Source organism: Erithacus rubecula, assembly GCF_903797595.1.
Source record: "Erithacus rubecula genome assembly, chromosome: 10".
NCBI lineage: Eukaryota > Metazoa > Chordata > Aves > Passeriformes > Muscicapidae > Erithacus > Erithacus rubecula.
Window position 1 is genome coordinate 26550250 of NC_136662.1, and position 27568 is coordinate 26577817.

Genomic DNA, 27568 nt, shown 5'->3' on the forward strand with positions numbered 1-27568 from the left:
AACTTCAATGGGAGAAGGACCAACACATACTGGCAAACTTTAGGCAATGCATTAATCCTGCTTCAGGCCAAAGCCATTTGCTCTTAATCCCAATCCTGCAATGAATTTTCTGTAGAAATATCTCTGCCCCTCCAGTGGTGTCCACTGAACTCAACACCAGCAAAGTCCAACTGCAAGATCTCATCCCATCCAGAAACCCCTAAGAACACAGATCTGCATTAATCTTGCTGGGATTAAAATGAGTTCAATTAAGGGCAGCGTTTGATGAAAATATTTCATAACATATCAAGCTGGAGGGTAGATCAAAGTTTTGGTTTTTTGGTTTTTTTCTTTAGCTCACTAATAAACCAAAACAGAAATAGCATGGCAAATAGAGGAAGTAGCTTGTTTGTTTGTGATGGCTCCCTTCTTTGGGAAGGTGACTACAGAAACCACAAAATTATTACTGCTAAAATAACCAAAACAAAACACAAAAGCAAGAAGATTTTTTTCTTTTTTTTTCTTTTTTTTTTCTTTTTCTTTTTTTAATAAAAATTCTTAAATTAGGCAGGATATCACCCATAATTATCTCTGTTGTTAAAATTCCCAAACACCAAACAGTGTGGGATGAAGTGTTCTGCCCACATCACTCACCTTTGCTCTCAACCTCTGCTCAGACCAAAGTCCTTCCTTGATTTATGAAGCATGTAGGGGGCTTTTGCTTGTATTTAAATTATAAAAGGACCGCTCAAATTCTGGTAGCATAAAGCAGATTTTCAGCACCTCAAAAAATGTGCCCATGGTTCTTCTAAGGTTGTGCTTTAGGCTCTCTAAACCAGTTACTTAAGGGTTGATACTTATTTTTTTTTAACTTGCTAGAAAGCCATTTGCTCCCTTAAAAGTAATTTGTGTCATTCAGCTAGAAAGTTTGTTTTCAGTATAAAATGCTTTTTAATCACCTCTGTTAAGTCTTTCTACTTCATCTCATCTGGTTCCTATGGAAATGGCAAGTCTTCCAGAACTGCAAATTTTGTTTCCCAGCCAATGTTAGGAAAACTGTTGGTCTTTTCCCATTACCTTCTGAGACAGTATTTGCATATAAATACTGTTCAGATCTCAATACAGACAATACTTTTGAAATTATTATTCATTACACTGGAGACCTTCCATGTTTCCACAAGTCTTATTTTTTCACCCCTTCCACATAAGAAAAAAAAGAAAAAATTATCTTGTTTGCTTCTTCACTAATCCTCACCTCCTTTATACATGCAGTTCTTCTTTATCTGAATTCTTGTTATATTAAAAAAAGAGAAAAAAACAAACCCCAAACCAACAGTGAGAAAACAAGAAAAATTGGCACCTTTTTTGCCAAAATAGCACTTCCCACCCTTGGCTGGCAAGGTTATAGAAATCTGTAATTGGTCTGGAGAACCAACTATTTTTAAAAACTCTCTATTCAAAGTTGAACAATGCAAGTGTAAGTGCTCCAAAAGACATAAAGAAGGTTGTCAGGGTTCTTTGCCATGGCCTGGGAGTCTCTGTGCAAAGGAGGAGAGGAAGGGAAGGGCTGGGTGTCTGTTCCCTGTGTGACAAGCTCCAGGGAGCTGAACAAAGAGTGATCCCATGGAATTCCTTGCCTTGGATTTCTAGAACAGAGTTTAGACAGAGTTAAAGGAATAAAGCAGGGATTTATTAAAAGCCCTTCAAAGGATTCACCTTGGGCAGTGAGCTTGGCCATGGCTCACCCAAGATGGGCTCAGAGTCATGAGTTTCACACTTGTACAAGTTTTGTTCCATTCCCATATTGGGGTTAATTGTCCCATTCCAGCTCCAGGTTCTGCAGTCCCATCCTCCCAGATTCTCTCCTCAATTCTGCTGTTTGCACTTTTTCTGGGCCTGAAGATTTAGCAGTGTCCTTGGGCTGGAAAAAGATTGTTTTGTGTGACTAAACTGTGAAAAGAGCTTGCTGACACTTTATGTGAAGTTCAGAGTCACACCCCAATGCAGTGCAGAATCTGGAAAATACAAAAGCTGAAATTTAAGGCATCCTGCTTGTGGATCCACTGGACATCCTGGGCTAGTTGCTGGTGCTTTCTGTTCCCCTCTCTCATTCTAGGGCTCCACCTGACTGCTGTGCCTGCATTTGGGATGGCTCTTCCAGGTGTAAAACAATCCTGAAGCACAGCAAGAGATCACACCATCAGTGGGCAGGGAAAGAGCAGGGCAGGACTGCAGGCTCATTGAAAGTGTTGTGCTTCCAAATCTTGAGAAGAAGCTCTCCTTGGAAGAAGGACCCAGAAGGTTGAAGCAATTCTTTAGTCTGGGCAGTGAGGAAAACAGGATTATTCCTGCTCTTCCCCCTGTAGATCAGTTTTGAAACCCCCAGTTGCTCTGACACTGTCCCAGGCAAGGAGCAGACAGAGCACAGCACCAGACAGGAGCCACATGCTGAGATCAAGTGCTGAAAAATCTTCTCTGTGTCTCCTCACTGCTCCTGCAGGGCACCTGAACACAGACTCATGAGCAAAAGAATTTACTTTCTCAGTAGGATCATTTTTGACATTAGCATAGAAAGTTAACAACAATATAAATTTTAGCTGTCCCCTTGTTACCTCCTAATATACCTTGGAACTCTTCAGGATCTTCTCAGTTGTTGACAAGGAAATTCTCATTTAAAACAAAAGAAAACCATGATTTATTACTGTTTTCACCAGGTTGTGGCATATACAGAATTCTTAATGAGATCCTTTCTATCCCTATAAAGCAGCTATGCAGCAGCAAAGAGCCTGTGTCTTTTCATTTGCTTCATGAGCTACATTTTGGAATTTTTCAGGACTTGTGCAGCTGGGAGATGGCTAAAACAGTGCTGAGAAGGGCCATGGCTCTCTGGGTTTTGCAGCCACACCAGCCATGGAAAGAAGACCTGCCACAGATGCTGGCAGCCATGGGCAAACCTCCTTCCAGAGGAAATGGAGATGTGCTGGGAAGCTCCCAAGAGAGCAGAAGAATGCTTCCAGACAGTCAGGTGGAGCAGCCTGCTGGCTCCATCAACCTGATGGACTTGGCAGCCTCCTCTGCTCCAGCTGGCCAGGATCCTGGAGTCTGCAAAGCTGCAGGCAGAGTTACTGAATTATTGGGAGAAAACAGATACCTGCATAAGCTTACACACACACATAAAGATAGACATACACCCAGATGCATTTATACAGCTCATGGAGTGAGATTTGCAGGATATATGGACCTGCAGCAATATTCATACTCATATATCCCATGATATATATCCAATATTCATTTATCCTATATTGCAGGATATATGAACTCCTAGCAGGACAATGCTTTATCCTGTCATGACTAAGCTGGTCTCTGTGTTAGGCATATTAACTCTGTAGGAGAGCTCTGACATCTTCCTGGACTAGGTTTAAAGATGTATTTTTATTTGCTTTTATAGAAGGAGCACTGACTGAAAGCTCCTGAAGTTTGCTCCACAACCTCACATCCCTGGGTTCCTCTAGTCCTGAGTCCTCAAAGTTGTCACAGCAGAGGCCAAATCCCTCTTCCAGCTCCAGTCTGGCACCAGGGTCTTGAGTGCTTTAGCCCAGAAGAGTTTCTGCTTACGTCAGCAGTAGCTGGCCAAGAGAAAAAGAGAACAATACAGCCTTTATAGATTAACAATATTTCAATTTACTGTAAATGATGCAGCATATAACATGGCCCAGAGGAGTAATCTGTCATTCTTTTGGATCCTTGCTTTTTCTCTCATTTCTTGCTCCTCACCTTCCCCTTTTCATTTCTCCTCCATTCCACTTCTATCTTTTTGCCTCCTTTTCTCTCTCCTTTCTGCACTTCCTCCCTTCCAACAGATCCCACTATTGCTCCAGTGACTCTGCTCCAGCCTCTGCCTCTATGGTATCTGCCAAATCACTGGCAGCAGAACATCTAAGTGCATTCCAGGGTCCTGGAAAGGGATGTGCAAAGCAAAGAGAGCAGGACTTGAGGAGCAGAGGAAAGGTTACAGGCAGGAAAGAGCTGCCTGTACATCCATTGATACAGGAAGAATAAAGAGCTCACCCCCAGCAGCAGCAGATGAGAGAATCATCTACAGCACTTCTATCTGGAATAGCCAGTCCAAGAAAAAAATTATTTCTTAGTCATAAGGATAAAAAAATAAATAGAAGTATATCAGCTTTGGGGTGCTGGATATTTGATCTTATCTGGAATGAGTGTGTGTATACATGTGTGCATACATCACCATTGTTATTTTATTATGGAGTGCTGTTATGAAACTTCTCATTTTGTATAAATCTTCCTTTTTAGACCTGTGGTCACTGGTTAAGGGAATATTTTCTGGGAAATGCTTTGGTTTTTGCAGACCTGACTTTTCTTGGTTTCATTCTCAGGACTCCTTGGCATAACCAGAGCCTTTGCCACAGATTCCCAGACACTGCCTTAAAAAAAAAAATATCCTGACTAAAAACTGGTGGTTTGGTCTGTGTGAACTGCTAATCATCATCACAAAGCAACAACTAGTCTGTTAGCTACTTATAATCTGATGTTTAGGTGATATGGAAAAGTGCAGTTACAGACCCAAAACCAGCACTCACAGGCTGCTGTGTTTGTTCCAGCTCATCCTTGGTTCTCTTCCAAAAGCCAAACTCCCAGCTGACACTTGAGGTATCATCCTCATCTGGATGCCTGCTCAAGGAAGGAGAAATCCCTTCCCCTCAGCAAGTACAGGCATTCCCCAATTTTGTCCAGAGCTTGAACCTCCAACACTCTGAAGTCAAACTCCTCCAGTCCTGCAAAACTCCCCCTGCATTGTCCCTCTGGAACACCAAGGAGCTGCTTCTTCCAAGCCAGGACCCAGAAGATGCTGGGCAACCTCAACAAAACTCCACTGGCTCAGCCACATTCCCATCCAGCCACCACGGGGCAGCTCCTGCCTGGTTAAATTCGTGTTCTCTCAAGGCCACCTGACAAACAAAAACACTTCCAGAAAAGAAAACTCCCTCCTGTTCTTGGGATCAGTGCCAGCCCACATTCCCCTTTGCTGTACAGACAGCAGTTCTTTGCCCCTCATTATCCAGAAAGTCATGCTTGCAGGTCCCAGAGGAAAGCACAAACACACAAGGGCTTCCTAGCATTAAAGGTATTCTGCAAAGCACAGAAAACCTTTGGGACAGTCAGAAGAGTCAGCAACAGTCAGGATTAACCCCACAGTCTGCATTGCCCAGGCCCTGAGTGCACTGCAAACTCTGCAGCCTCTCCCCTGGCCCTGGGGTTTGGCTGCCTGAGCTACAGCCCAGCTCTGACACCGTGCTGCTGCAAGCTGAAAAATAACATGAACTAGCATCCAGCAGCCTTTGCAGGGCTGCCCATAAACTCAGGCTCTTGGCTTTGTAGGGTTGCCTGTGCTCAAAGACCCTGTTGATCCTGGTCATGGATGTGGAGGGTGATTCCCTGGAAGCAACCAGCTCCAGGAGATGGTGCCCATATCCTGAGTGTCAGCACACTCACCCTGCCTGCTGGACACCAGGACAGGCAATTTCAGCAGCCCAAGACAAGTGGGGATGCTCTTGTCCTTCCAGGCACAAACCACCTTACATCTTCTCCAGTACAGGATGGAGCCAAAGATCAGACTGCTGCCTTCTTCTAAAAGACAAAAAACATGTCACAGTTACACATGAAACTTAATTTCACCCTTATTCTTCCTAAAATCACAAGGCTCTTTGTGCCAATGTTATGTTTTAGCATAATTTCACTTTCTTTGCAGTTTTCTGTGCAGCACAAAGTGATATGAGAGCATGGCTGAAGATAGTGAAAGCCTTCCTGGATCATCTGTTTCAGAGCAGGTCTCTCTCTATCCCCCCAGTTTTCACTTGCTGGAAAGTTACCCAGCCATATGTTTGCAATTAAAGTCTCAGTTCCTCACAGGCTCATGGCAAATAGTCTGCTTCACCTGGGTCACATCTCTGAAGGGAATTCCCCCAGACTGGATTTGCAGGCTGTATTCGGTGGCAGCTCTGACACAGGTATTAGCCATAATGGAATCCATGTCAATTATGAGTTCATCCATTCCTTTTTCTATCCAGGCCTCCCACTCAAATTTCAGAGATCTCCTCCTAAAATGCAATTTGACCCATTTTGGAATGGAGGGAGTTCCTTAGTCACTCCATTTGAGACCAATTAGCCTGTTTGATTTGGGATCCTTTATCCCTCAGCGCTCTTAGCCTGTCTGTTCCAATAAATGTTGCAAAAATTCCCAGTGTCTGAAACCCCTGAGTGCTTCATGGACCCTATTTCCTACCCAGTAACTGTACTCCCTTTCCTCCCCTTTCACTGAGCCAATCTCACACTCTGGGGTTACTTTGTGCCATCTCCTTGAAATGTCCTTCAAATTTGTGCCTGCACCACGAGGATGAGAAGGCACAAATGACTTGTGACACATTCTCCTGGCTGAGGAGCTCAGAACAATCTCTTTTGAGGGGAGCCCAGGATGTAAAAAAGCTCTGAGAGTTCAGGGTTCACTTTTAATCAACCTCACTGATTTGGTTTGAGATGTTGACCAAATCCTAAGTGCTTCCTTTCCAAGGATCTGATGGATGGTCCAGCCAGCCCATGAGTTTGGGGAGAACTCCAGCTTTCAAACCAAGTATTAATCACATATTTGCTGTGATTATTTGAGCTCAAAGCTTTTGTTTTACGTGTCCTTCCTGGATGTTTCCAGTCCCTGCAGACAAACCAGTGGAGGATTCAAGGCTGATAATGGAAACAAGGTCGCAGGTTGTGAGAATTCACGATCTTTAGAAATTCCAAACCAGAACAGGCTGAAAGGTTTGTGAAATGAGGGTGCAACCACGGTAGAAAAATAATTCAAACCTGATATAATGTAAACTTTTGATGGAGGAAGGAGCCTGAGCACATATTTAACTGTCAGCACAAAGAAGACAGCTTTCCTCATTAGGTGCCCAGATGAATTGTTAGGGGGAGAAGGGCTGGAATTGGCTCTTCCCTCCCGAGCCTCTGGGGGTGACCCTGGACTTTTGGCAAGGGGGATGTGTTTCAGAATCCAAACCTGAACCTGGCTCTGCACTTGGCCACTCTCCCCTCTGCACATGGCAGACCCAACCCAGCTGAAGGAGGGGAGTTCAAAACCCAGATCTGCATTTTCCAGCCAGGGACCATTCCCAACCCTCCCAGCTTCAGAACCACAATTCTGCTTGCTTTATGGCACTTGCCTGTTGGCTTTGGGGGAAAAAAATAATATTATTAAAAAAACCAACCACTAACAATCCAAAAGTCAGCGATGCTGTCCCAGGAACATTCTGCCTTGCACAGCAGGGAGGAAGGCAATTAAGCCCAGCAGTACCCACATCCTCAGCCCTTTGGGCCTCACAGCACTTCCTCCCTCTTTCTTCTGCCTTTGTTTTGGGGGTTTTATTTCAATTTTTATCACTTTGGCTCGTGCTGCCTGAGAGGCTGGGGCACTGGTGTTTCCTCCTCCTCCAAGTGTTTGCTGAAGATTGGAGCACACCCAGGAGGTGGCTCTCAAAGCCCCTGGGAGTGCCTGAAACCCCACACCAGTTTTTTGTGGAAGGGGGTGGTTCTTCACTGAATGCCCTCTGTTTCCTTCCTAAAGTCTTCTCTGCTACTCTTCATCTACCTTCCTCTTCTTTCTGGTTCTGCATCTCATGAGCTTTTTCCATGATTTTGAATTCTCTTGCTCTTTCAGGGTGGATAAAAACATTTTATATTGGTGGTAGGGTAATAATTTAGAAATAAACTTCTCACAGTCAAACTGAATAAACAGGTATATATAAGTGCATGTGTTTCAATTGGACAGTGTTTTCCCAAAACATTTAAAAATTTATAACCAAATACATAAATAAGACAGTTCAGAACATTCAAAAGCTGTGGAAACAGAACTTCCTTGCATTTCCTTTTGGGGAAAGACTGGGTTTTCTTTGATTTTCTTTTCTCCAGAAAAATATTCAAAACAGGTACTTTTGTACAAAAAAAAAATAAAAACCAAACCAACAACAACAACACCCAAACAACAAACAAACAAACAAAAAACCCAACATGTCTTGTTTAAAAAAATTTGTGATGAAAAATGTCCAGTGGGTCCCAGAGATGGGTTCATCCCATGGTCACAATCTCTTTTGGTGGTGGTGAGGTTGCTTATGCTTGGTAAGAGACACAGTGAAGAACCAACAAACATCCTTTTGCTGTCCTGTGCTTGTCCAGCTCTCCCTTCTCTTGGCAGGAGGCAGGTTTGTTGTTTGTTAGCATCTCACCAACCCATGGAGCCCCATTTCTTACACAGCCAGGACAGCCCCAACTTCTGGTGTGCAGATGAAATATGGCTCACCCCTGGCATTCTGGCACCATCCTGAGCCCATTAGCTCTGCTCCTGCTGCTTCTGCTTCCTCAGTGCTGCTGTGGAATGAGGAATGAGCCCCAGAAGAGGCACAAACTTAGAAAAGTGTCACTTGTCCCACCACTGCTAATGACTCCTGACACTGGGGCTTCCATACCTCCAAAGAGTGAATGGAGTTTTCTTTGTTGTGCAGAAGAGTTCAAGCCCACAAAGGGAACTGAATGCTGGTGATATTTGGATCTGAGGCTGGAGCTCCTCTTTGGATACCAGAGCTGAAGTTCATCTGCTCAAACAATATTTGCTTTCTTCCCTCTGCAGTTTGCTGTGCCCACTTGGTAATTCACTATTGCTACTGAATGAGGGAGCAGCCATGAAAAGGAAGGGAAGGAAGGAAAAGAGGGGAAAGAGCAAGAAGTGTGGCACGTTTTTATTGAATTTCTAGGTTTTGTTAGGTTTTTGGGTGCAGTAATCTCACTGTGCTGAACATTTTTCTGTAAGATGGCCAAGGAATGTAACCTTGACAAAAGAAAATCTGAGAGGTTTGAATAATCACGTCCTACCAATGACTAGTACCCCAAACTCTCATCAAATCAGTGTCACAGGGTGGTTTGGGCAGGAAGAGACCTCAAAGATCATCTCATTTCAACATCCTGACACAGGCAGGGACACCTTCCACTATTCCAGGTTGCTCCAAGCCTTGTCCAACCTGGCCCTGAACACTTCCAGGGGTGGGGCAGCCACTGGGCAACTCATGCCAGTGTCCCACCACCCTTGGGGTGAAGAACTTCCCAACATCCAATATGAATCTTCGCTCTTTTAGTTTCAACCCATTCCCACTTCTCCCATCACTAATTCAGCCTCTCTAGTTCACAATATCAGGACCTGTAACATTTCTCCATCCCACCAGTGAAAAATATTTCCTGTTTGCAGAGCAAACTTCCATCCCTGAAGTAAGAAACACATCTTAACACAAGGGCTGGGAAACATTTGTCAGCAATGTCTCTTTTAAATAGAAATCAGTATGCTGCAGCAAATGCAGCAACCATCTTGCTGAAAAACAAAATGATTAATGACCCTAATACGTAATAATTAAACAATACTCATGGAAATGGATTGTGGGCTGCTCTTTACTTGGGCAGGGCATTGCCCAGTTGGATCAATGGGGTGTTCTTTAGAGATGCAGCAAGCTACAGGGAGGTCCTGGTCTTTGAACAAGGCAGTGACTCTTTTGTAACAACAAAACATCACAAAAGTGATCACATCTCAGCAGGAGCTCCAGCTTTCTGGTCAAAAACACTAAAAATCCAGAGCACCATGGTGTAATTCCCACAGCCACCTTGCTTCAGCCTGACTCTGCTCCTGCTGTAACACTGGTGTTAGTAAGAGCAGCCAGAGCTTCTGAAAATCCCCTCTCTCAGATTTATTTCAGACTTTTTTTTTTTTTTTACAGAAAGGATTCCACACACTGGATTTAAGCCACCACTCAGTTCAAAGGCCATTCCTCTGAGTGCTAGACCAAGGCCCTCCTAAAGAAGACACAAGCTAAGGAAACTCAGAAATCTCACCCTTTGCAAAACCAGCTGAGGAATTTTCCCTTAGTAACAAACCCCTTAGCATCTTTTGTTTTGGAAAGTATGAAAATGTTTCCACATATTTTTTTTCCAAAATGCAGCTCTCCAGAGTCTCGTGCTGCTGTGATGCTGCGAAATCCCTCTGCTTGCCCCAGAAATTTTTTAAAAAATTAAGAAAGGACAGCCTGTGGAGTGTCTGAAAGATGGCAGCATCCTCGAGCATCCCTCAGCCTTGTTATCCATGTTTTCATCCCAGGTTCCCAGGGCTTTGTGCCAGGTTGTTGGGGGTCTGGCACCTCTGGGGGTTTTGTCTGGATGCTGGGGCAATGCTCCCCAGTGTCTGTGGGCTTCCTGTCCCACAGCAGGGCTGAGCACACACAGGGCCCCAGGGCTGGAAAACACGGCAAACGTCTGCCAGGGCTCACCAAAACACAGCCACTCTCCAGGGTTTCAGCAGGGACAAAGGATGGCTTCCCTCAGTGAGGAAAGATTTCCATTACCCACATGGCAGACAGTTCCAGCCTGGAGTCAACAGAGGGCTGGCAGAGGTGGAGGAGTCCTCAGTGCATCCCAGCAGCCACACCAGGAGAGCCTGAGGCTCAGGATGCTGCCCCTGGGCTTCTGCTGGGCACACTGGCACCTTTGCCAAGCATCCCACTGCCTGCCCAAGCCCTGGGGACAGCTGCTCTTGCTGTGATTCCCTCCCTGCCTCCCTTTTCTGATGCCTTGAGATGATACCTGGAACAGAGGCTGGACAGAGTTAAAGGAATAAAGCAGGGATTTATTGAAAGCCCTTCAAAGGATTCACCTTGGACAGTGCAAGAGCCTGGCCATGGCTCACCCAAGATGGGCTCAGAGTCATGAGTTTTCACACTTTTATAAGTTTTGTTCCATTCCCATATTGGGGTTAATTGTCCCATTCCAGCTCCAGGTTCTGCAGTCCCATCCTCCCAGATTCTCTCCTCAATTCTGCTGTTTGCACTTTTTGGGGCTGAAGCTTCAGCAGTACCCTTGGGCTGGAAAAAGATTGTTTTGTGTGACTAAACTGTGAAAAGAACTTGCTGACACTTTATATGAAGTTCAGAATCACACACCAAGGCAGTGCAGAACCTGGAAAATATGAAAGCTCAAATTTAAGGCATCATTTCCCTCCCCAGCTTTTCCCCACCTCCCCAGCAGCCTGTGCTTGCACATGAGGAGCAGGGCTGGTGGGTGGGTTCCCATCACCAGCAGAGCCAGAATCCCAGTTTGAGCTCATCACAGAGGGGCCTCAGGCTCCCCCAAGAACCAGGAGTGCATAGAGAAGGGAGTTTGCTTCCCCAAACCCACAGTGATCCCAAAACCAAAAGTGACGGGCCAGAAACCCCTCCAGGCATCTCGGGTGGGTTTTTAATGCAACACTCAGGCAGAATTCTTGTTCCAGGTTTTGCTTTGAATTTGTTTCTTAAGCACACAGGCATCCAAGCCTGGGCCTCCAGCTTGGTTTGTGCAAGAGCTCTTTTGCCTGTAAAGCCCCAAAGTCCATGTCACAGCTCTTTGCACTGTACGTGGGCTCTGGTAGACAGAAATGGCATCAAAACTGTTGATAGATCATCTGTAGGAAGGCCTGTACTCCAGCCAAGACAGATAAAAATAAAAGAAATTAAAATAGTTGTGTGTGTGTGTGTATGTGTTTTATGAAGGGAACATTTATATTTTTAAACTAGGAGTAATTGTATTCTGTATCTGAAATGGCATCTGAAAGTGATTTAGTGGAACAATGTGGTTTCTGATTGGTGCTTGAACTAGTTCCAAAACATTTTTTATAATAAGCATCATAAAGATCCCAATTATCTGATCCTTTTCCCTAACATGGTCAGAGAGGATGTTTCCAAAGAAATGTCTTTTGGGTTGGGTTTTTTATTTTTTTTTCATTTGTGACACTGATCCTGCAAACATTTACACACACTCTTAATCCTGTGAGTAGTCCCAGAGAAATGAACCAAGGCAGCTCTCAGCAGCAAAGCTAATCACAAAGTAAACTACTAATGTTCAGATTTGCTAATCAAGGCAATCCTTAGCCTTTCAGGGAAAGGTCTGCTTGTTATTCTGAGAGCTGTTCAGGATGCATTTACGATCCAATAAAGGAGGCCCCAGCATTACCAAAATAATTACTTACTCAAACAAGCCTGTAAAACTCAAGGACTGCCCCAAATAAAAGGAGGCTCTCCCCCCTTTCAGTTTAATAACATAAATCTAGTGAAATGCATCTTGCTGCCATAAAATCAGTTCTACATGCCTTAGAAACCATTGATTTACTAAGTGGGCAGGGAGGTCAGACCCTGCAAGGGACTCAGAGAGCTGAACAGACGCAGAGAAGTTTTAAATCTGAAAGTTTTGTCCACTCACAGAAATGGAGAGCAGTTCATATCTTGTAACTTCACTCTCCAAAATGAGACAATGCATAAAAGCAGAGCTGGAGATTAAATGGAGCTGTTTTGATGACTGCTCAGTAAAGGGGATAAATAACCACTTAGTTCTTGTAGAAGGAAACTCTCCTCTGTGTAACAAAAAAAAATACCCAAGCAGAGAGCAAGGGAAATTGCTAGGCAGTTGTCCTCATTCAGACTAGCTATAATTTGGGGAGGTGTGAGGGATTAAGCAGCTTGCTCAGCCTCACACAGCAGGGCAGCAGAACTCCAGCAGCAGGGTTGCATTTGTAGTCAGGAGGAATAGGAAAACAGCTTTAAAAAATGCCTGCTGGCTGCTTGTGGGTATGGGCTGATAGAGACCATAAACCACTCCTCACAGTGCTGTTCCATGCTCTTTGCAAGCTCTCACTGAAGCTGACTGTGGTTTTTGCAGGACTCCAGCCCTGTCCCACACCCACCTCACCTACAAAGTGCTGCCAGGAGCTGCTCAACCTGTGCAAGGGGAATGATCTTAGTGTTTGGGTGGACCTGGAAGTGTCCCCCAAGTGCAGCAGCCACCTCGCCGTCGGGTGCCCGACGTGGTGGCTTGGATCATGTTCTGATGATGTGTGAACACAGAGGTGGCCAAAAATAAATAATGGAAGACGCCTTGCTCCCCTGAGCACCGAGGCTCTCATGCCAAGAAATATTCTCCCTTCTCACTGCCTCTTTTTGTGGTGGTTTTCCTGAGACTGAAAAAGCTCCTCCGCTGCAGAAGATGCAGAGAAAATTCCTGCTGACCTCAGCACTGAGTTTCATCTTTTTGAAGCTTTGTTGCGCCTCTAAGATAATTTATGAGGTGTCAGGATTTTCCGACCACAAATGTCTTGGACAAAAACCGTTTTTACACTACAGATGCCATGAAAAAGAAGCAATTTCAGTCTGTTTTTTCTACAGCACTGTCTGTGTCCATAATGAAGCCGGGGTTCAGAGCTCCTGGAGATTATTTGTGTAAGAGTTGTCCGGGCCAGAGCTCCACTGAGACTCAGGCTGGGTCTGATTCCCCACCTTTGCCTCATTGCCCTGATCTTCTCTGTTGGGAGGGGAACTCCCATTTCCTGGTGCTGTGCCACGAAAACACGAGCTTGCCAAGTTATTATCTGTATGTGTGTTTGTGTGTGTACGCCTCAAAGAAGCCAGAAGCACCAGAAATTAAAAAAAAAAAAAAAGACCCATTAACAAACCACATTTTTCAACATCCACCAGCATCCCCAGATTTCTCTTCCCCACGCTTCAGGCTCTCGAGGGGAAGGAGGAAACCAAGGGAAAAACACAGCTCTAATCCAGTGTGCACCTCAGTCTCCATGAAAGTGTTTTTGGGACGACAGCAGTATTTCCCTTGGCTGGGATGCCCAGCCTGCTGGCTCCTCTTGAGCTGCAGAGCTGTAGACATTCCGCTGAGTAGTTTGCAACCCTGCCTGCCAGGAAAACCCAATGTCTCCACGGAGAAATCTCAGCAGAGGAGCTGGATACTCAGCAAGGGTATGGAAAAGAAAGGAGTTTGTGCCTCCTTGAGACTAATCCTTCCCTTAAAAAAAAAAAAAAAGGTTACAGCAAAAAAAGAGAAAACAGACATGGGGCTGGATGTGCCAGTAGTGTTGGTGTGGGGTGTGTTGCTTTGTGGCAGTCGTGGGGACTTGGGCCAAGTGTCTGTTTAGGTCAGTGGGAGTCTATCAGCTTTGGATCAGGCCTACTTTTGGAGCTGGAGCTGAACTTCCAAAAGTCTGGGCACGCTTGCATTTTCTGGTGAGGGGGAGCTTGGTTTGGCCTGGTTTTGAGATAGGAACCAGCTGCAAATGTGGGCCTCCAAACATGTTCTAGGAAAGAGGTTATAAAAGAGCTCCTTCTTGCTCAATGCATTTCTTCCCCACGGGCCAGATTCTGACATCTTCATTAACACTGAGCAGAACCTCACTCCAAGAGCAGCTACATTGACTTGAATGGAGTTATTCAAGGAGTCAGCAAGAACCTCATGTCAGCAAGGGCAGCACCATCTAAGGCTCACAGCTGTTTGCTCCATTGACATCAGCCAGTTTTTCCTCCTATTTGCACACTCTGCTGCAGACAAAGCACGTCGGGTTCCCTTCCTCCTGGCACCTCTCCAGCAGAATGCTGATTGCAGATTCTTCCTCGGCGCTAGTGTGATAAGAAGCAAAAAGTGCAGGAGCTCAGCTTGTAGCTCCAACATCTACAGAAATCCTCCTGTGATGAAAGGAAGCTGTGATGAGAAGGTCAGAGCTCCTTCCTGAGTGTTTCTCTAAACACCTTTTGTCTGCTTTGCCTCCTGGCTTTGAACTGGGCATTTAAGCTACTGGGCAGCTGAATGAATCCCACATTTAGACAATCAGGTGGACCTGATTCACACAGCTTGGAAGGTCTGCTCCTAACTCATATTCAGTCTTTTGAAAATCTCACTCACAACACCCAACACCTGCTCATTTCATTTCCCCCCTTCCAGCACAGTGACCTGCTCAGAAATCCATGTTTTCCTTACTGAAAAGAAGGGGAAGAAACTCCACCCTTACAAGAGTCAGGTTTCCTCACCATTAGCAGCAGTTGGCATAGTTTTTAACTCATTCTGTATAAAACTCCTTTTCCCCTGCCATTTTATCTCAGATATTACAGCAGGTATCAAAGAGTCTGCTGCTTTTCCAGCAGGCACTTCAGGACTTTATGTGGGCAGCAAATTCTCTGAATCTCTATCTCCCTCAGAAAACTGATCTGACATCATAACAAGAGTAAGTGTTTGACTGTTGTTGGTCAAGAAAGACCTTCTGAGAGACTTTAAGAAACCCCTAAACCACCCTTCTTTGAGTTCTGTTCTGAATGGACTGATGAGCAGAGAGTTGCCAGTCTGTGCAAACAGTAGCTAGTCCATGGTCTGAAAGGGAACAGCTGAGTTCTGGAAAACTGCTGGCAGCAAAACTGGAATTATTGGTCATTTATAGGTTGGGAGGGAACACAGTGGCAGGACAGGGAAGTTGGTGGAATAGTTTGCATACATTTCACATGCAAGAATGAATTTTATAGAAACAAAATACCTTCAGGGGATTGGTCTTGCTTAAGATTTGAGACTTGTGCCCACTCTAGGGGATATAGAGGAATGGGATTCAGGTATTAAGTCCTCGCCTGATGGTCCCAGAGTCCAAAGGCTTTGCAATGCAAGTTCTGAGCGAGCTGGAGACTGATATATGTAACCACAGGAGGTACTGGAGCACTGTTTGGAGAGGGCCAGCAGGTTAATCTGTTTTGTAAGATACAGCTAATGGAAGACCAATGTTGCCCCGAGGAGAATGGGAGGGAATTGTATTATTTATGCATTACAATTGCAGCCATGAAGGCATAAACAAAGCAACTTGCACAAAACCAGACAAAGGAGGTTGCTGCAGAGTCAGCAGCTCCAACTCAGGTTTCCTGTGTCCCATTCTAGGACTTTAATCATCTCTCTTCTCCGTGAGAGAGAAACGAGTATCAGAGAACATAGCGAGTCTCCACATTTTCCTAGCCCAAGACAGCACTGTGTCCATTGTTGGGACTAGCCCCCTAGGAGGAATTATTTCTATTCAGTTTGTGTGTGTCACAGCCAGATAATGCACTGGGTGGTATTTCCCTCTCTTCCCCCAATCTTTCTCTTTTATGACCACATGACTTCACCCCCTCGTGTGAGTGACAGTACCCATTAGACTAGACTCTGATGCAAAACAGCTGTGTGCAGAGAAGGGGAGGAAGGGAGTGGGGAACAGCAATTTAGAAAACAATTAAGAACATCAATTCCAATTCATTTGCTTGGCCAGGATAAGTAATTTCTAAGAGGTAACTTGATCTGTAGCGACGGAGATTAAAGGCGCACTCCATTATCTCTAGTTTACAGACTGGAGGAATTTGTTTTAACTGGTTACCAAGGAGGCTGCATGGAAAAAAAAATGGGGAAAAAAAAACCCCTTTGCTTAAAAATGTCTAAAAATTCCTCCTGATTTCTTTTAAAGAGCTCACATGGATTTATCAACTCTCTGGAAGTATGGTTGCTTTGCATGGCAAGAGGAATGGTTCAGCTTTTGGAGACAGAATCTCTGCCTGGAAGAGCCTGCAGGTATCAAAACCAATTATGACAGTTTTGAACAGCAGTTAAGATTTTGAGATAGACCAGAAACATGAGACATGGGGTACAGAAGCAGATGCAGCATTCTGCAGAGGATATCTGGAGGAGAACACAGTGAGCTGAGCATCAGGCAGCCTGGCTCTGACACTGCTGCACTCTCTGCTGTGAAAGGTGATTCCCTGCTTTGCCTTACCACCAGAAAAAGAGGTCGTTAGCTGTGAAAAAAATGGGGCTGAAATATCTGGACACCTCTGAGATGTGCTGTGAGACTGCACCATTAAACACTTTGAACACTGGGGCTGATCTTGCCAAAGCAAGGGCTTGTGACCCAAGAGCACAAAGTTCTGTCTTCACTCTTGTGCATGGGATGGCACCAAAAAGGGATGTGTGATGGGAGAGCCACTGATTCTTTGCCATGGAAACTCCACACTCTACAGCTCTCCCTTTCCACCCTCAGCACTTTTCCACAACCTTGTGTCTGGTTTTGCCCCAACTCCTGTGGACCTTGAGCCTTCACTCTTGCTTTGCAAAATGCAGTGTTGTAAAAAAGCCAAGATGCCTTGCAACTCCAGACCATCAAAATGCTGCTCAGACCATTGGAGTCACCTTTTGGAAGCCTTGGTACTGGTGCAGGGTATTTCTCCCAGGAACCCAGAAATGACAGCCCTTGTGCTGGCAGGAACATGGAGGCCACAATGTGTCTCTGGGTCTGGTGTGAGGAGCTCATGGGTGGGGTAAAAGCACACGTGGGAAATACCAACAGTGAGCTGGCTCAAAGTTCAGAGCTGGCCTTGGATCTTCATTTTGCTGGCTGGATGCAGGCTTCTACCTCTCCTTTGTTTGTTTTAGGGACAAATGACACTGCTGCCATCATGAGAGGGCCAGCCTGCACTTTATCCAGCTGTATCCCTCTTAGCTACCAAGGCTCTGGGGTGATGTAACCACCTCAGTGCAAATGGGAGCTGAAGAATGCAATGTGACAAATTTTCCTGGACCACCAAATAAATTAAAAAGCAGGCTCCCAGCCCAGAAAGGTTACCCTCCCAAATAAACACGTCCCAGCCTCCCTGCCTCACACACACTTAGCTCCTTCCACCCCAGGAAGCTGAGCTCCTCACAGGCTCCATTACAGACCCAGAATGAACAGGTTCTTCCAGCCACTCTGCATCTCCCACACAGTAATTGCTTTGGTATGGGCATCTGAGAACAAGACACAACTGTATATACAAGAAATATTCCCTCTGCATAAACTTCTCAGTAGACTTACTTTTGTCTTGTTGCCAGGAAATGTATTTGGAGCCTCTTGCTAACCTCACATTTCTTTGATTAGAGGGGCATGGCCAGTTTGTTCCAAAAGTTACAGGGGGAAAAAGGAATGAGAAACTAAAAAACCCTCTTTAAGCACATCAGCTTTGCAACAGAACACGAGAGCACCCCATTCCAGCACCCTTCATGTGACAGCTGTACTTCTAAAGGAAAATTTAAATTTAAAGGAAAGGAATGGGACAATGTCACTGTAGGTGAGCCTAGAACCTGAAAACGTTTATGCAGCTCCAGGCTGAAAGAGGAGCCACTCCACAACCAGTGGGAACAAGTGATGGGGGGAATCAGCAAATGGTCAGAACTGCTTGGGTGGGTGGGTGGGTGGGACAGGAATATCAGAAAGTAAAAATTTAGCCAGCCAAATTGAAGTGTGGCCAGGAAACGTGAGTTAACACCTCCCATCTGCCAAACACAGAACACTGCAAGGTCTGTGTGACAGTGAATAGTCAAACTGCTTAAAAACCTGTGTGGTGGGAGATACACATTCTGTGCCCAGTTCAGGTCAGAATTATTTTGAAGCATGAGACAGGCATTGGCTTCCTTTGGTCCAGCTCTGCCTGCACAGCTCCTGGATGAGGACTCACCTCCCTCCTGAGGCTCAGCAGCAGTTTGTCCAGTGTCTGGCTCTCTTAGGAGGCAAGGTGACCAAGACAGTGCAAAGCACTCTATTTTTGTGCTGCAGAAGTCATCCTCCTCAGCCACACTCATTAAGACAGCAGCCATGGTAACCCAAACTCCTTTGATGGAAGTGGGGAGACTGCCAGAGGGAGGATTAGCTGATGGATGTCTTGAGCTGCAAGGGTGTCTCAGATGGATTTGTGCAGGATTTTCACCTCAGCTGTCCTGGCTGGAGCTCCTGTCCTCCCATACCAAGGCCCTCTCCTTGCAGTGCAAGGCTGTGGCCAAGGGAAAGCTGTACAGTGTGTCCACAAAAACCCAGCCCTGGCCTGTGACAGATGTACCTGGGGTACACAAAAGGAAGGAACAGCTTTGTCTGGAGGCAGGATTGATTCAGGAGGGATTCCCAGCTTGGCTGCTCAGTGATCTGATGCTCTGGGCCATCATTTTCCCTCCCACAATAGGGATTCCTTTTGCTTCTCTCTGCACTGCACCTTTGAAACTATGTGTGAAATAGACAGGAGGTTTCTCACTATCCTCCAGGCAAAAGGAGTAGCACAGTCCTGTTTCCCACATCTATGACACTGCCTCTTCCTCCACCTTGTCTTGATCTTTGTTTTCTGCCACTGTGCTTTCATGGATACATCAGGCTACTTGTGTGCCCTCAGAGTTATGGGACAGAGAGGAAGGACAGTGTGCAAAGGCCAGCTGGATCCACTTCTGCATTCTCAAACTCCATGAGAATTCTCATTTTGAAATAGCAGTTTTCTAACTTTCACTGTGGAATTCAGCCTTAAAGGGTGTTAACTACAAACACAAGATAATAATTTTCTAAGATGTCATTATGTGAAAGCCATTATTACTATAGTGTGTAGGAGGGTCATATTTGCAATTCACACCTGGCATGAGCCCACTTTTCCTTTCTGACTGCTAATGCCAGGGGATAGATGCTGTTCTGTTCTGTTCATTCCTCTGACAAGCAAGGTGCAAAGCAGAAATGGAGCAAGGTATTCTTTGTGCTGTGTGCTGCCAGCTGCCCCAGAGATTCCTTAACCCATCCATGGGTGGGTATCCATTCTTTTGTCACAGGACCCAGTGGAGCAGGGTATAAGTCTGCTTGTAATGTTATTACTAAGATATTCTCTTGGGTTGTTTTTAGCAAAAATGTGAGTTGCTTGTTTTCCAGCAGAGGATCAGTTACAAAAACAATACCAAACAAAAAGGGTTTTTTGAGAGCAAGGGCTCTGTTTACCATGTTAATTTCAGAGAAAGTTATTTGGGAGGAGGGAGGAAGTAGTTAAATCCTTGTTTACTGTATTGGAAACTCAAATCCCCTTGGTTTACACAAATAAGAGAGAAAATGGCTCAGTGGCACGAGCACATGGCTGTGACTAAGGAGGGCTGGGTTTGTTCCCTGCCCTAACTCACACAGATCTCTGGGGCCTCTCTTCCCTCAGGATGAGATTCAACCCATCTTGCATTTGAGAACCAAACCACCCCTCAGCAGTGAGAGACAGGATATTCCTGGTGTCAGATTTGTCCACAGCACTGCATGTACTTGCAGAGGGCCTTGCTTCCTGATTGCTAGGCAGCTGTACAACCCCATGGGACTAAACTGAATTAACACAAGAAGAATGCACTCTGCTTTTTGGGCTCTCCATACATGCAATGAAGCCCCTCAGAGCAGTCCACTTCCAAAGGTTCCTAAATCCTTTCTGTTTGGTGCATGCACCTTTCCTGGCTGTTGTACAGCTGGTTTGGATCTCCTTGGTGCCCATGCCATCATTTGTGAGATGGGGTTTCTCTCCCTGCTGTAGAGACTGCAGTCTGTTGGGGGAGGCAGGATGAAGCTGCCTGTGCTCAAAGAGCCCAGAAAAAAGAGGTAATTAGCTCCTGATCCCAGCTGTGTTAGGGCCAAGACCAGGTTTGCTCTGCCTGTGGAAATCAGAATTGCTTCATGTTACAAACTGAAGGTGTTACCAGACATCAGCTTGAGGAGAACAGAGCAATAGAGGCTGAGCCCTACCTGGGCAGTGAAATGATTTGGTGTAGGGTGAAAAAGCTCTCATTGCTGAGTCCCTCTGCCCTGGCATGCAGATATTTAGGGGTGAAATCAGGCAGGGAGCAGGTCAGAAAGCAGGGGGGCTCCACAGACACCATCCAACAGGAGCCTCCTGCCCTTGGTGAGTGGTCAGGGCTGCCTCAAATCAAGGCAAATACAGTTCCTCTGGGAGCTCTAATGTTTTACTGGATCACTTAGTTTCCCTTGATGAGTGGTGCTTCAGAGACTCAGTTGCCTGCATCCCAGTGGGGATTTTGTTGATGGGGGTTTATTGACTTCTTGTTACCTTGAAGTTCCTGCAGTGGCAGGACTGAGAGGTAACTCCTGGAGTCTGTTTATTTTACAGGTTGGATTTTTAAGAGTTTGCCAATGGTACCCCAATTTTAGGAGGGGTCACTTGTTTGTTTAGCAGTGCACTCACATACTGATCCATAAATAAAACTAGACTGTTATTTAATAAGACCCAGCAGAAGGTCAGCCCTGGTTCATTGGTAAACTGATCAATCCAGAGTGCAAAAATCACCTCTCAGGAAACTCATGGTGTCTATCTGAGGGAGGTACCAGCCAAATAACAGTGTGATTTGCACTCCATTGAGTTTTCAGGAGTTTCTGTGCCCACACCTTCTCACAGTAAAATGCCAAAAGATCCAAGATGGAGTAATTTCCAACCTCTGGAGAGACTTTCAGAGCTGTAAGATTTTTACAGCTGGGGCTGCAGATAAAATTTGCATCTGTGGGGAAAGAACAGACTTGAGTGCACTCAAGTCTCACAGCAGGGCCCATGAATTTCCACACACTGGAGCTGAAATTTCCCCCCCTCTCTTAGACACCAAAGAATTATTCATCTGGTCCTAAGACAGTCCCCTAGGCTTCTTCTGCAGTTGTGTGTATGGGATAACCTTGGGATACCCATCACAGGAGGGAAGCAGCTTTCTGAGAGGATCTGACCTCTCCCCAGTGACAATTTTGGGAAGCTTAAACCCAAGGGATTCTCTTGGATGTCCAAATCAGGTGAGAAGCACCTGGTGTGCCCTGTGAGCATGTGCAGCCACCACGAGGTGTGTCCCACATTACAGAATCCTCACATGACTGAGAGGCTTAAGACACAAGCAGCATTAGTTCCAAGAGGCTGGGACAGATCTGAGAGGGTTTCACCAGTGAGACACTCAGATGTCACCCAGGGGATTTGCCATGGAGTCCTGGGATGGGGCCAGGCTGAGCAGATGACATCCAGCACTGATTCCCTTGGCAGACAGGGAATTGCTTTGGGTGGCTGGGGATCCAGATCCCACAGCAGCCCCTGCAGTTCCACTGCAGCAGATGCCTTGTGAGAAGCTGGCAGGCCACACATACTGCCAGGAGCACAGGTCACCTTGGCCAGTGCAGACTGCACATATCCTACACTGAGGTGTGCACACAAAGAAAGAGTTTGAATCTGTGATTTTTGACTTGATGAGGGAGAGGGGGACAATCAGGCACAATGTGCCTACAAATCAGTTCAAGTCACTGTGAACAGGCACAGTTACATGGAGATACCTCTAAAAACCTTAGCCTCAGGAGCCTGAAGACACCACAACAGGTTGAAATGCCTGCAAATTCAGCATTTCTTTGAAGAGAGATACAGGGAAGAGAGACTTTCCACCAATTTTGTGGTTTTATGCTACTCTGGGTTGTTGTTTCAACTCTTTGAGAGGAACAGAAGCTGTTAATATTCCTGAGCATAATGTTCAGCCTGAGCCCTCTCCTTGGAGAACATTCCAGGTTGGGTTAAGCAGTCTAACCACAACTGTGCTATTTCAATCTGTTCTAAACACAGCCAGAATCAGTTTATAGTCTGCCTGCAAAACATTCTGTAGTTGCTCTGGTGGCCTGGTTTGTAGAGCTCACTCACAGCTACCACTTAGGCAAAGCTGTAGTGCTGCCCAGATCACCCCTCTGTGCCTCAGTTTACACAATAACCCCATTCTTCATGGCCTAGGGGTGTATGGTGTCATACAAATATTATTATTTAGGGTGATGAGAACGTGAGCTTTGTTTGTACAGTGGGCTGGGGGTGTCTACTTGCCACCATTTGGAAAAGACAGGAATGAACCTGTGTATTTGAAATGCAGCATGTTGCTACTGCTCTCAGATAAACAGAATCACCCCCTCTTAAAACCAAAGATAATCTGTTTTATTTCAGTGAGATGTGGTGATGTTCACATAAAAGAAAGTCAAGTCAAAAATACCTGATACCATTTCAGTATTCCTGAAATAAAACTATTTCAGCTCATCCACTCAGCTGCATGTTTCAAAATGATGGTGCTCTCTTCCAGTGAGGAACAAAAGGACATTTGCAATGTCTGAATTGCCTTTGGAACACGAACATCTTGAGCTGTGATGGTTGCTGGAGCAAAATCTTCTGTTTGAAATTTGTGATTATTTATTATCATGATATACTATTGGTAAAATGCAGACAGTTCTGAATTTCTAAGCCAAGAACAGCTCTCACCCAATTTAAGGAACATTTAAGGGTGGCCAGTACTAGATGACTGGGAGTTCTTGAATTAAAACATGCCTCAGAAAGGGAGGAAACCAAAATATTATTCAGTCTGCAGCCTTCTCATGCTTTTAAGCTCCTGAAGGACTTGAGTTTCTTTACTCTTGAGATTCATTATGTCACCAGAAAAGCTTTACTATTTTCCTGTGGAAGCAACATAGCCATGAAACATTAATTTGCAGGAATGTGGAAACCATGAAATACGGGTTTTTCTACTAAATTAAGATTTTACTTTTCTTTCTTCTCACATAGTTAAGGGAACCAATTTTCATTCTGTATTTATGTACATGCATTCTGGAAATTCAATGGGAAAGATAAACAAAACACAGGAAGAACATTTTACACTGAAAAATGTATTTCACTGGTAACCACACCAGTCATTTATATTCCATTTTTCATCCTGAACCACTTTGCATTTTAAATCCACCTTGGAACCAGGTCTCTCATTTTTGAACTGCATCCACTCTGGTGTGTCCATGACCAGCTGATACATTGTGCCCTGTGTAAGATGTTTAGATTTGCATAGAATTCTTTATTCCCCCCATTTCCACAATGCCATTCCCTCAGCACTGCACTGACAACACCACTCAGACCTGCCTGGCACAGACACCACTGCACAAGGATCTCCAGCATTCCCCAAGAATTTTACCATGGCAGATGTCTCTGGCTAGAAGAAAATATGGTGAAGGGCAAAATTAATTTTTAATCCATGTAAAGGAAAAAAAAAAAAGTAAATATTCCCTTCTTTTTGCTATAGGATTTGATGCTTCTTTCTTGATAAAAAGATATATACCCAATACCAGCTGTTCAGAATGGAAGAATTGGTCAAAACATTCCAGAAGCATCTGTGTCGTGGGAAGCATAGGTTTCTAGGCTGTAAGAAATGCCAGAATATTCACCAAATCACCAGTGTGGTTTTCCTTAATGCTACAATTAGCAATGGAACATTAACAGAAGAGTTACTGGATAAGAGCTGATGGCAGAAAGCCCTCTGCCATAAACTGCTAATTCTCAACATGTGCAAACATATTGCCAGAGAAGAAGAGTTATGCAATTAAAATCAAAATTGGAGATTTGTTATCAAAGGACAGCAATGTGTACTAAAATCCAGCTGAGAGGCTCCCTTATCTTGTTATCTTCAGGCTTCTTTTTGAGTTAATCTAACCCAGCTGACAATATTTGACACAGCCAATTGTGCCTGCTGTCATGTGAGGGATGTTTTATAGAACTCCTTTCCACTAGCACAGAGAGATTTGTCACAGTGCAGCTCTTTGCAAAGTCTGAAAAGCTTTGCCAGGATTGCATCTCAGGGGAGTAAGAGTGATAAAAATTCTGACAGAGTCAGAACGTTTCTAATGTTGTCATTAATTTCTAAAATTTTGAACAAGTCTTAGTAATATTTAAAGTGCAAATCATGTTAAAAGTTCAATTCAAAAGAAACATTTGATTTTGTCTGGATAAAAAAATTTTAATCGACTTGTAAAACTGTGGCTGTGTAGCTTTCCCTCATAACAAATTTCAAAATTCCCCCTCCACATCTTCAGAACGAAGCAGAATTCCAAATTCTGAATTTTGCAAAATGAACTTCTGTCCTCCCAGAGCACTTTCTGTGCCTCTACATAGAGGACAAGAAGCTTAATGTATAATTTTTGTGAGCCTTAAGGAGATGGGCTGCATGTCAGTATTTTCAAATCCAGGCTCATGCAGCTGCTCTTGAATATAAATCACAGCTTTTGGGTTACACTAACACTCTCTGCAGTTTAGCACAGTTGTTAATTAATACAATACTGTATTAATTCTTCTTACAGTCTTACTATTAATGCTCTGTGAAATCCCATTAGCTCTGCATATGGTGCCAGACTTGTTCTGAATGTGGGAAAGAAAGAAATGTACAGTGGTATGAATAATAAAGAGAGGCTTTCAAGTGGTTTCCACTGTGAATATTCTGAAAAAAAGAAAAAAATTTTCCAGAATGTAATATGTGGGGCAAGCTTTTCACAAAATTTCAATGCAAACATGCAGATATTTGTCAGCCAAGATTTCCCCTGGAGTGTGAAATCCCTTATGCACCACTATTGTTCTACAGCAGAGACATCAGAAGATGAAGTATCTCCTAAAAATGGAAAAAATAACCAGGTTGTTTTATTGTCCAAATTGACAGAAATGGGGAAAAAAAACCCCAAAAACTGCCTAGCAAATGCCAACAAAAAGATAAAACTTTCCTTATATTCTTGATTTAAATATTTTAAAGTACATGTAGAGAGGACAGTCAAAATTTGGGTGAAGTTTTCCAGAAGTTACTTGAATTTCCTGCTTCAGTGATGTGCCATAAGAAGGCAGTGATCTGCTATAAGAAGTGATCCTTCTTAAATTCCAAGAGGTCTTAAGTGCCATAGTAAAAACCAGGCTTGTTAATGCCTCATACAGAACACCCCAAAATGCATTAACTACTACAGAATCTTCAGACCTAATTATTTTCTATTAGTTATGTATAGTATTGACTCCTTAATGGAAGAGAGATCTGATGAGGAGGTTAGGAAAGATTTAAAAATGGAAAGAAGGATGGAGCAGGTAGGATTTAGAAGTTCCTGGGAGAAGCTTTGTCATTCTCTCCTGACCCTTTAGGAGATGCTGCCCTGGAGCAGGGCATGGCCAGGAGGAATCCTGGAGGTGCTTTTCCCCTTTCCATCCCCATGGTTCATCCATAGCCCAGTCTGTGCAGGCTCACTGCTGTCTTGGGTTGCAGTACAGGATGTGGCCAGCAATGTGTATTCTGTCCTCATCTGTTGAGCTGGGTGGGGCAGTGACCCTGATCTCCTGGCACATATTATCTGCTAATGGGCCAGCTTTAAACCAGCTGGGGCAATCATCTTTATCTTTCCACAGCCCATCCTCCCTCCAGGAGATATCATCTGCTGCTGGCCCATTCAGTCCCACTGCATGACTGATAAAATTCCATCATCCCACTGGGAGATGCTCCAGCCAGGGGGAGCAGCCAAGCCTTTCCTACCCAGAGAAAAAATGAGATTTTGGACACCAAGGGACCTTCTTAACACTGGATTCCAGAGGAAAGCCAGACCTTTCCACATCATCCCTGCACCTTCAGAGGAAACTGCACCTTCTCCAGGAGCACTGCTCCAGCTGAACCACATCTGCCCCTGCAGGAGGATGCAGCCACCATTGAATGGGACTGCTGCCACCACCCTGACTGACTGACGGGTGTCAGCTTGGATTCTGACTCTGGCAGTGTTTGGGATTGTTCTTTGTAATACTGCATTTCTATTTTAATTTTCCTAGTAAAGAACAGTTATTCCTAATTCCCATATCTTTGCCTGAGAGCAAAAAATTTCAAAACTATAATAATTTGGACGGAGGGGGTTCCATTCTCCATTTCAAAGAGAAGCTCCTGCCTTTATTGGCAAACACCAGTCCTTCAAACCAAAACAACTGGGCAGTCAGGAGTGTCCAGGGCCTTTCTGCAGGGCCAGCATCCAGACAGGCACACACTGCTCAGGGAAGCCCTCCTGGCGCTCCTCCCGCAGGATGCTGAGTCCGCTCATCTCGATGAGGCTGTGCAGGATGTTCAGGTCTCGGATCACGCTGCTGTCCAGGCAATCCAGGGTGCAGCCCTCCCTGGCCACATTGTCCTTCAGGATGATCACACCATTATCCTTCAAGCCATCCTGGCAGCGGATGAGAAACTCCAGGAGGTCTTTGTCTGTCAGGTATCCTGCAGGTGAAAAGATGGAAAATAGATCACTACTAACCATCCAGACGTGTCAGAATGGTGCCTTGATCTGAGTCTCTATTGCAGGAATCTTGGGGAAATCAACAAGATCAACAAATACAGATTCCAATTGGTATTTAGGATCCATAGTGGTAGCAGCAACAGATGTGGACAGAAACCACTGAGGAGAGTGGAGAAAATAGTGGGTGCTGAAGGGTTCTTTAATCTGGTGGTTTAAGTCATAATAAGAATCAGTGGCAGGAAGCTGGAGCCAAACAAATTCATACAGGGAGTAAGTGACAACTGTTTAACAGTGTAAGCAATTACCCACTGGAAACTACCAGCAGAAGTGGGGTTTACCACCTCTTGAAGTCCTCAGACCAAGTGTGGTTGAATCTTTCAAGATATGTTTTAATTGAGCACAAACTACTGGTTTAGCACAAGGCTAAAGGAATGAATAGAACAGCTTGGGATATAGAGTAGGTCAAACTAGATAATCCCAGTCCCCTCTGTCTTTTACTGCTAAAAATCTCTGTAACTTTGTGAGCAATATATCACTTCATCAAAGGAGTTCTGGATCAAAGATCCAGCAAAGAATTCAAGACCTTCCACAATGCCAATTAAACTCCTCATGTTACTTCATACCCCACAGGATTTTTGCAGCTACATATATATTTTTAAATATTGCTTTTTTTTCAATATGTTATTGAGATTCTTATTCTTCCTTCTCAAAGATCAGTTCTGTTGAGAACAGTGGTAGAGAGCTCAGAGAAGAGCAAAATGAGAACTCTCACATGTCATGAATAAACAAGAACAGGTGATC

The 27568-nt window shown here is 44.6% G+C and overlaps 1 protein-coding gene across 2 annotated transcripts in view; it reads right to left on the reverse strand.

Moving 5' to 3' along the window:
- NTMT2 (N-terminal Xaa-Pro-Lys N-methyltransferase 2) overlaps positions 1 to 27568 on the reverse strand; it is a 146595-nt gene that overhangs the window by 104835 nt on the left and 14192 nt on the right. Inside the window, exon 4 of one of the 2 annotated variants that reach the window (XM_079313637.1) lies at positions 26445 to 26748. In XM_079313637.1, the coding sequence (XP_079169763.1) occupies positions 26474 to 26748 (275 nt within the window). In that variant the 3' untranslated portion in view covers positions 26445 to 26473. Of the gene's footprint in view, positions 1 to 26397; positions 26749 to 27568 lie in introns of those variants that run through there. The other variant, XM_079313636.1, reaches the window with a different exon arrangement.